This window comes from Branchiostoma belcheri, unplaced genomic scaffold (assembly GCF_001625305.1).
Source record: "Branchiostoma belcheri isolate BF01 breed outbred unplaced genomic scaffold, Haploidv18h27 scaffold133, whole genome shotgun sequence".
Lineage (NCBI taxonomy): Eukaryota > Metazoa > Chordata > Leptocardii > Amphioxiformes > Branchiostomatidae > Branchiostoma > Branchiostoma belcheri.
Window position 1 is genome coordinate 764,946 of NW_017802747.1, and position 9,402 is coordinate 774,347.

Below are 9,402 nucleotides of genomic sequence, written 5' to 3' on the forward strand. Positions count from 1 at the left end.
CTCAATTTCAGGGCGACCAAACAAAAAAAATATTCAGATTAACACAAGAGTAGTCCCTTTCGAGTTCCATCCTTAAAATGCTCGGACCAGCAATACAAAACAAGCAACCCTTTGTATGTTATGGGATATGATTGATTAAACATTATACTACATGAAAAGAATAACCAAAAATTGACTGTGTAGCGAAAATCTAGTTTTCCCGTTTTAATAGGCCTGGGGCAGAACAAAATAAAAAAGAACGTAACAAGAGAAACCAGGGGGTTTGTTTAAAACAAAATTTATTTTTAGTAACTTTTGATATTAGTGAGACACACTAGACAAAGAGGTCTCAAAGCAAAGAAGACAAAAGCATGTCAAGTTACCCATGATAGGTGTCTAATGACCCTAAAATTGAATTGGATGCCTGTAAGTACTGGTCTTACCCTGCGAATGCAGACGTTACATGACCAGATAAGTCTAAAATATATATACTTTAGGCAGTAATTTTGTGGACAAACTACCACTGTGGCCTTGGGCTATGTGACCGAGAATAAAACAGGGAACAGATTTCCGGGTGTCAGAAATGACGTATTCTAAGATAAGAAAATCTGACGCAAACCTCCCACGCGGTAAATCCCCAGTCGTTCTCCCATACAGTCATGACTCCCGGTGCTGCCATACAGATGACCCCCTTCAGGTGGTACTCGGGCTCGGCAAGGGGAATGCCGTGTACCGGATACTCCGGGAACGTCTTCCGCATGAACTCGATACCAGGGTTGATATCGCAGATCGAATAATCACCAACGAAGAACTCATGTCCTAAATAACATAAACTAGTCTTATTCTGGTGTTATACATGGGAACATGTCTCTTACGGAATTTATTGCCATGTTACAACACAATTCAGCTATTCCCAATGCTATGTTTGCGTGTTGAAAAAAAACATTCATATTCATATATACAACACAGATGTTTTCCTTTCAATAGTGTTGTTATTTAGGTATATGTAGTTAGTGTTTCTTGTCATTATTATCATTATCAATACTGTGTTTTGGTCAATCATTTTGTTACGATGCGGCCGTGACAAAACTACAAACAGAATTAAATTCGGTTACGCACCAGTGAATACGATGTTACCGCCCTCCAAAAAGGCTTCCTCATCATCAACTTGGTGAACCTCCAGTCCAAGATCAATTAATACCTCCTTCACGGCAGCGGCCTTTAAAGAGAAAGATAAATATAAACAACCAAAAGGGACTAACGTCACGTTCATCGTTATGAAATGATTGGATCAGCTCTATCTTGTTTATCTGTCGGTCATTTCTTTAAATTTTGAGGAATGCACTTAATTTGAAGGATAATAAGCAAAGATGTACCATGCCTCCATGGACCAAAATATATATATTTAAAGCTTAAATATGTTTTCTTAACTATTTTAATATTTTCTTCAAAATATGTTTTCTTAACTATTTTAATATTTTCTTCAAAATATATTTTAAATATGAACCTAACATACTTTGCACATTATTTCAGCAGATATCATCATGACATTTATTATTCAAATGTATACAATTTATGCATATTGGTGTTAACATTTAACTTATTTAACATGTCAAAGGTATAAAGTTTTAGTCATTTGTTGTTAATGAACCAGAGCATGTTTACATCAATTATGGTAATATTCCATTATTTGCAAAATAAATTTAAAGCAATGGCCCATTCGGAATAGAATACAGGTTGTAAGTTCTTCCTATCAAAACGAATAATAACGTATTACCTCTCCCCTTCTAGTCTCTGAAAACGGCCGAGTCAGCAGTGCCCTGTTGCCGGCTATCACACAGATGTCTTCCACGAAGGGACAGTCGGGGAGAGACTCGTCTGCCGGCAACACGGTCACGTCTAGCCCCAGATCCCTCAAGGTCTGCGTGTACACTGCATGGTCTTCACGTGCTTGCTCCAGGTCGATTGGTTCGACTGGTGAAAGGCCATGTTTTTCATTATATACGTGTGCCTCTGAGTCCTCAATGGAGTCAGGAATCTGGCGGACGATGGCGCGCGTGAATATGGCTGTAGACATCCTCACTAGGTTTTGGGGATAAAAATATGTCAGGAATTTGAGACGATAAAAAAAACAGTATATTTAAACAGCGACACCCGTGCTGTAGTGCATGCATGCAATGTGAACCAGTCAGAATTGTCCTGAGGAAGGTGACAGACGGCCACTGAAATGTTGGCTGAATAAAAGACCAGTAGTTGTGTAACAAGAGTCTCTTTACTCAGTTGCTTGTTCAGTTACTTGTACAGTTGCTTTACTCAGTTACTAACCCTGTTATGCTAACTGATAATTGTTTTGGGGTTATCGTATTTCCTTGATGCCTAACCTTTATCGACCTTTATCATAGCAAAAACTTTTTTTGCGACGCCTCAGCTATGGGTGGAGCCGTTGGGTGTAGTACTGCGATCGTGTTGGAAAATATATTCGCGTTCTCCCAAATGAATATCTACCGAGAAGTCACAAGTAGCGTTAGTTTTTGACATTATTTTTACAGTTGATTGTCAATTGTTGCTGATATTAATTTATAGGCTTTCCCTCATGAATACCGCAGGCTAACCGTAAGAAAATACAGAACCATTTAACCTTTATCCGTCAACGGCAGTGGTGTCATGTTATGAAAGTAGGAAACAGCATTTTCTTGTCCTGCTTTATGTTGACACTATAGAATACCTTTACCCTCTTTGATGAGTATGTTTCATTGTTTTCCTGATCCAAGAAAATACTATCCAGTAGCGCCGGTTAGGCATTGCATAATAGCATAAGTATTCGCGGAGTATTTTCTGTTGCTTTTCTTACAGTCACAGGACTATGTAATACATTATTTCATGTCGAACTAGAGGTCGGAGATCTCATGTCTTCGTCAGAGGGACATTGTTCTAGATAAACGAACATTTTTTTATTACTAGAAATCAATTTGGTGTAGAGTACAAAGGAATCTAGGTACTCCTTTTTTCCTTTTTTTATTCTACAGAACACCCCGAAAGGGTTTGCCACAGATTTACAGATGCACTGTCACCGTTTTAGGCCCCCCTAAGTTATTTGATTTTGGACTGTTACTGGAAAAAATGTTACCAAAAATTCTGCTTCTGTATTATGATCAGAGTATCACGACAGTGTTGCAAAATGTAATGAGAAGATGTGATGAAAGGAAAGAATCAGAACAGGGGGGATTTATAGCTGTTTGCGTTTGTTATTTCAATTTGTGTCCTAACTTTTGTATTTTTACAGTTAGTATTATGCTCCAAATCTATGCAGATTAATCAGATTTTTTTTGGCCTTTCCCTTCATGTATTTTATGGCGCTTTTGCAATAAATTTAAGGTCTCCAGTGGACATCATCCATAAAAATTACTTGGTCTGGCCTTACAATTTAGGGAATGACCTGCCTGAGGCATGTCCAAGTTTCCCTCCCCCACAGTATTTATAGGACAGCCCCTCCATTGTATGTAATTGAAAACAGATGGGGAGAGAACAGCTGTCTCGCATCTGAATCAATGCAGTGGTTGGTGGGGATAAATCATTATATATCTAACACAAAAGGTCCACTGCAGCGACATTGGGACCCCCCACGAGGCCTGTTTTCGAACTTGACCTTGGCCTCTACACTGGTGGCTTGCATACAAACAATTATGAACATCTATTTAGAGTCCATTCCATGTCACCGTGCGGGTGTTTGCTCCCATTGTTTCGAATTTTTTTGAAATGTTTGTAACCATTTCTAAAAGAATTTCATAGTTTTTAAACATTTCGAACTTGGTTTTAACTTTGTAAACAGTTTTCCCTAATCATAAAACATTCAAAACAATCTAAAAGCCATTTACGGTTTTTCGAAAGAATTCTAATAAAAGAATTCGCGCGAACACCATTTTTTCGAAAAGTTTCGAAATGTTTGTAATTGGCTAAATGATCTGTGAAATCACTAATCCCCCCTAGCCGACTGCAGCCCAGAAATAGAAAGGACAGGGGGCATCCCGTGGCGATTCTGACTGCCCGATCCTCAGTGACCAGCGATAATGTAAACAAACACCCACCCAAACGGCCGCGTGAGAAATCAACTCCAGTGCGCGGAACTTGCTCTCGAAAATTTATCAAGCTTCCCCCCCGCGGCTGCCTTCCCCCCACTGCCCAACTTCCCCCACACTATAGTTCAAATCACGTCAAAAAATATCAAGACACGCAAGTACAGAAGCGTGTTCATATCTTTCATATTACGGTTAAATTAAAACCAAGAACCTCCTTGAGTGAACGTTACAAACACGAGACAAAATTTCAAAAACAAATCGCAATCAGCAAGGTTTCATTCCTGTTTCACTCATCTCGTCGATTGTAAAATGATCACTCATCTGTTGTCTCCTCTAGTGTGTCATTTGTAGCGTAATCACGGCATGCCAAAAAAATCAGTCAAAACTATGAAAATCCCGGGATAAAAAACATGACAAAAACGTGTTCTCCACATCGCTGTACAAAACCATGCGTGCGCCATTTTAATATGTAAATAGCAGCGCGCAATCTACGCTCTGATTGGTTCACCTGACATGACCTGCGTTCCGAACGGTTGTCCCGAAAATCGTGTTTTAGGGATTTTTGAAAAATGGCCTCAAATTTGAATTACGGGTAATTTAGTGAGAAAAGTGTCCAAAAATGCAATTTTTTCACCAATAGGTCGACAAAAACTAGACTTAAAATGAGAAATTGAAAAATCCCTAAAACACGATTTTTTTATCTTATTCCTAGTCTGCGAAAAATATAAAAAATCGGGGATCTGGGGTAATATACGTAGCCAGGTTTGAACGATGTTTGCCTAAAAACGTGACATGACTTGCGCTGGGAAACCCGAAAATAATCGTCTTTCTGAGCAAAATTTTTAAAAATCAGTGATTTAACATAAAAAGCTAACATTTAAAGGATGTTAAGACGATAATTTCATTTTAATTTGACGAAATTTACCCCTAAATATTATTTGTTTATTTTCAAATATTTTACGGGTAGTCCAAAACAGGTCAAAATAGCATCTTGTAACCCGATACCTTTCCGAACGCGCCTAGCAGTGGGAAAGAATGCCGTAGTGACAGACCGCCGTGCAGAACAGCGCTAGAAATCAAGCCCGATAAATAAGCTGAAGCTTATGGAAACCGACGAAAATACGAAGAACGCGCCGTAGGAAATGTGTAAAATCGCCCACGGGGCTGACGCTGGTTTCCAAGCGATCCGCCCGTCCAGATGGCCGCGGACATCCCGCCGCGCGAGGTCTAAACATAAACAGCCGCCTGTGAAGCGGGGATTAGCGCTTGATTAATAACAAGCAATCTTCTTTTCGGAAAATTTCGAAACTTTTCGAATTTCAAATTGTGTTTGTAAACATTTTGAAATTAAGATCCCACTTGATTGCCACTTTCAACATTTTTGCAAATGATTCTAACATTTTCGAAAACATGCTACTCAGGTACTTATATTTTTTATAATAATTTCAGAATATTTATAATATTTTCGAAATATTTGAAACTAATAAGAAAATATTAGCAATGTGATTAAAAAACCCGCACGATGACTTGGAATGGACTCTAAATATAGTTGAGTTATTTTGCTAACAAGCCACAAACACAAAAAAATCCGCTGCAGTGACGTGCCCCACGAAGCTCAAACTTGCACTTGACTTAACAACGGTAATCTGCCTGCCAAAAATCATGGACGTCGAATCATGCCTTAAAGAGTTATTCCGCTAAATCCGCAGTCACCCACAATCCGGCGAGACAATTTCATAGTCCTTCTGACGAAGACAAATATTGCACCCTGTGATATTAACTGATCAAATATGCTGTGATTTTTAGATTTCACCACTCTTTGTGTGTAGATGACTCAGACAAAAACAAACATGGCGTAAGATAAACACAAAGTTAGATAGCGGCGGGCCGACGGTTCCGCTAGTGGTCACCACTTTTCTTGTAACCAGGGTCATATATACATTATTTTATGCTGAAATATGGCACCCCGTTATGTTTGTTTACCACATCAAGCAATTTTCGGTAGATCTCAACACCCTTCATGACTGTGGAAATGACTCTGATACCGCTAAAAACAAATATCGTGTAAAAACAAGATGGCGCCGAGACGGCATCGTAATGGCTGGCAAGTGTTTTCTGTCTTTCCCTTAACGCCTGGGCCATATATATTATTTTATGCCGAAATATAACACCTGTGATATTTACTCATCAAATCATACTGTATTTCGGTAGATGCCACCCATCTTCATATGTACTCCGTGTATTTCGCACTGTATTTCCTGTACGTGTGAGTCGGGCGGGGAAGATATCAGCTGCAGCCCCGAAAAGAACCCGCCCCAACTGCAATAGTCTGGGCACCGTGCCAATTAACATAGGCGGGCGTACTGTTCTGACTTTCAGACTCCCAGGGGACCTGACTAATGGCCAGATAACCAGTCTTGCTCCCTTGTGGTAGTTTCGAACGACTATCTACAGTAAGCTATCCAACCGGACGGCGACGAGCGAGGATTGAATGAAGAAGTCCTGGCCTATGCTACCGGTGTGAAAATTTCACTAAGTCTTCGTCTACACAAGGACAATACGAGTATATGCATGTCATGCGACTGTCTGGTGAATTCTGTCGGCTGAAGTGCGGCGGTGAAACGTAACTTTACTGTAAAAATAACCTCATATAACAGGAGGTTTTACATTAACAAACACATATAACAAATCAAAAGTTTTACAGGTGAAAGTATGAGTTGCTACTTACAGAATTTCTTGCCAGGCTGATCACCGATTAGATGTGGTAATAAGAGGGATTGTACAGGGCCCCTGGCTATATGTCATGTAGGTTCGAAGATTCCACCTACGCCTAAATGAGTTTTCCCTTTGGATAATTAAAAAAAAACATCCTGAAATACCACATATTTGCGACGTATTGAAAACGGCTATATGGTTGTTATGTATTTTTTTCTTGAGAAGAAAAGCACAGGTCATAGTTTATAACTGAAAATTAGATGCTAACTGCCTAAATATTTTTACTACGGAAGGAACCTGACAAAAGTCGGCCGAACCAAGATGTCGGACGGGGCAGGCGCAACCCCCAGGAAACGGCCAACTGGTTTTCCAAGCTTCTCTTCTGGTAAGTACGAACCAAATCCACCGAACTTTTAGCAATACCGATGTAGCGAGTTAAAATTCAGTCAGAATCAAAACACCTGTATAAGCGAAAGTTCGATTCATTTTATATTTCATCTATTTACGAAGATGTGACTACAGAAAAATGTAAAAGCGTCATTTTCAAACTTGCAGAAGATCTATATTTGAAAACTGGGGCGAAACGATTTGTCATGGGTCGGAAAAGGGGTCAGGCAGAGTGCAGAAATAATAGGATGGTGTCCTTGTATACAGTTTAATAGACAGTGAGCAAGTTGGGGAAGTAATATGCCAAAAAGGCAGCATTTGCATGGCGTCCGGGATGCCTGTGTCTTCCCTTTTTATACGACATTTCATTTACTTATTTATCTATGAAGATTTACCATATTTCAAAAGTATTGACATCTTCAAGATGCCAGACCTGAAACCAGACCCGCATTACACTTAGACGGCGCTCTCCCGGCACTCTTAGCCTGGGTGCCAGACGCCGGCGTTCATGAGCTAGTTTTTTGTGAAAAGAAGCCCTAATGTCCGGTACTGTATCCGCCGCCCAAGCCCAGGCTGCCCCCAAACCCTTTCTCTTTCACGCCAGACACAAAGAGATAATTAGGGCCAGGGCACAAATCGGGTCGGTATGGCTTCCCTGCTCGGAGGGGTTAGCTCTCATTCGCGGTAGGGGCTGGCACCCAGGCTAGGCACTCTCACTACTAGGTGCAGCGACCTGAAATTGGCCAGAGCACTGAGAAAGGGCCAAGGTCGCAATGGAAGCGCGACGAGAGCGCGATGAGAGGGCGATGATATGATGAGAGCACCATGACCGCCAGTATCGCCGTCATCTCGGCGATGGTATGGAACCAGGTCACACCATCGCCATGAGAGCGCCGAGGACCGCGATGCAATGATGAGCGCCGCGAGAGCGATATCAGAGCGCCGTGAGAGCGCGAAGCGAGCGCCTTGCGCCATGAGAGCGCGCCACGCCCCTACTTTGATTTTGATACAAAACATGGCGACCTCGGCGGTCTCATGAACGGCGCTCTCTCCGACCTCCGACCGATCTTAGGTCGCAGAGAAAGCGTAATTACAGCTTCCTACTGAAACGTCATATCCGAGGGACCTCCCTAACCGACTCATTTTTACCTGAGTGAATTAAGCGAGGAAAGTCGTGTAGAGTGCCTTTACCAATTAGCAAGGGCACACGATCGGCAGGATTCGAACCCAGGACCTCTTGGGTCTGAGTCGAACACGCTATGGCTACGCCGGCGCCACACGTGTAGTAGTGACATTAGTTTACAATTCATCGCACCAAATTTACATTAAAGTCACAGCTATAACAAACCGCCACAATGGCCTAACGTAAAGAAAAGTAAAGTAATGTTTAGATATTGACACTTGGGTTAAGTCGCTCCTGTCTTGTTCATTCAGAGTAGGTTATGCTAAGGTCACATTTCCAAACCAGTGCCCGGCCGGGCAGTCTTATGGAACGAAAAAATACAGCATAAGAGACAACCGAGCAAAAAAAAGTTGGAAAAAAATCAATAATTGAATTATTTGCGTATATTCTTGATGAAAAAATTGTTGATTTTTTGTTAATCGAAACAGCCCGGCCAGGCCGTAGTTTGGAAATGTTACCTCAGCAATAGAGCCGGGTAATTAGGCTGCTTATCTTAATTACATGGCGGTAAGTAATTAGATTAGAAACAACAAATGGTGATGGATGAGTAGTTTTTCTTGACCAGAGAAGTGGCCGTGCGTTGACCCATAGGCATTTAGGTGTTTCGAAACGTTTAATGCATCCAATGCAACTACATCCAATGCAACGTCCCGAAACACCTAAAATGCCTATGGGTCAATGTACGGCCACTTAACTTGTCAAGAAACTACTCATCCATCACCAGTTGTTGTTTCTAATTTTTTACCGCCATGTAATCAAGCTAAATAACTAATAGATCACCCGGCGGCCACATATTCATATTGAGCTCACGTTTGTTGCAAGGTGGTCTTTTATTTAGGGTTGGTGGCTCTGAATCCGGTAATTCTGGGTTCGAAACCATGGAGGGCTCCTATACAACCTCAGTCATGAGTCAAAAAGGCAAAAACTCTTGAAAGTGTAAAGCACTCCGTATCAGTGCTGCTAAAACTCCACACACTCCCAAATCACTTCTCATCGATGGACGGACACTAGCGAGAGTTGTTCACAACAAAGTATGTCACAATACAGAGTACTGGTATCATG

At 41.2% G+C, this 9,402-nt stretch overlaps 1 protein-coding gene across 1 annotated transcript in view; it reads right to left on the reverse strand.

Moving 5' to 3' along the window:
• Nucleotides 1-9,402, reverse strand: part of LOC109464183 (N(G),N(G)-dimethylarginine dimethylaminohydrolase 1-like) — a 26,695-nt gene that overhangs the window by 9,750 nt on the left and 7,543 nt on the right. The window contains exons 2-4 of the mRNA XM_019761118.1: nt 1,757-2,061; nt 1,099-1,198; nt 599-798 (exon numbers count right to left, since the gene is read on the reverse strand). Coding sequence (XP_019616677.1) covers nt 599-798; nt 1,099-1,198; nt 1,757-2,056 — 600 coding nt within the window. The 5' untranslated portion in view covers nt 2,057-2,061. The remainder of the gene's footprint in view (nt 1-598; nt 799-1,098; nt 1,199-1,756; nt 2,062-9,402) is intronic.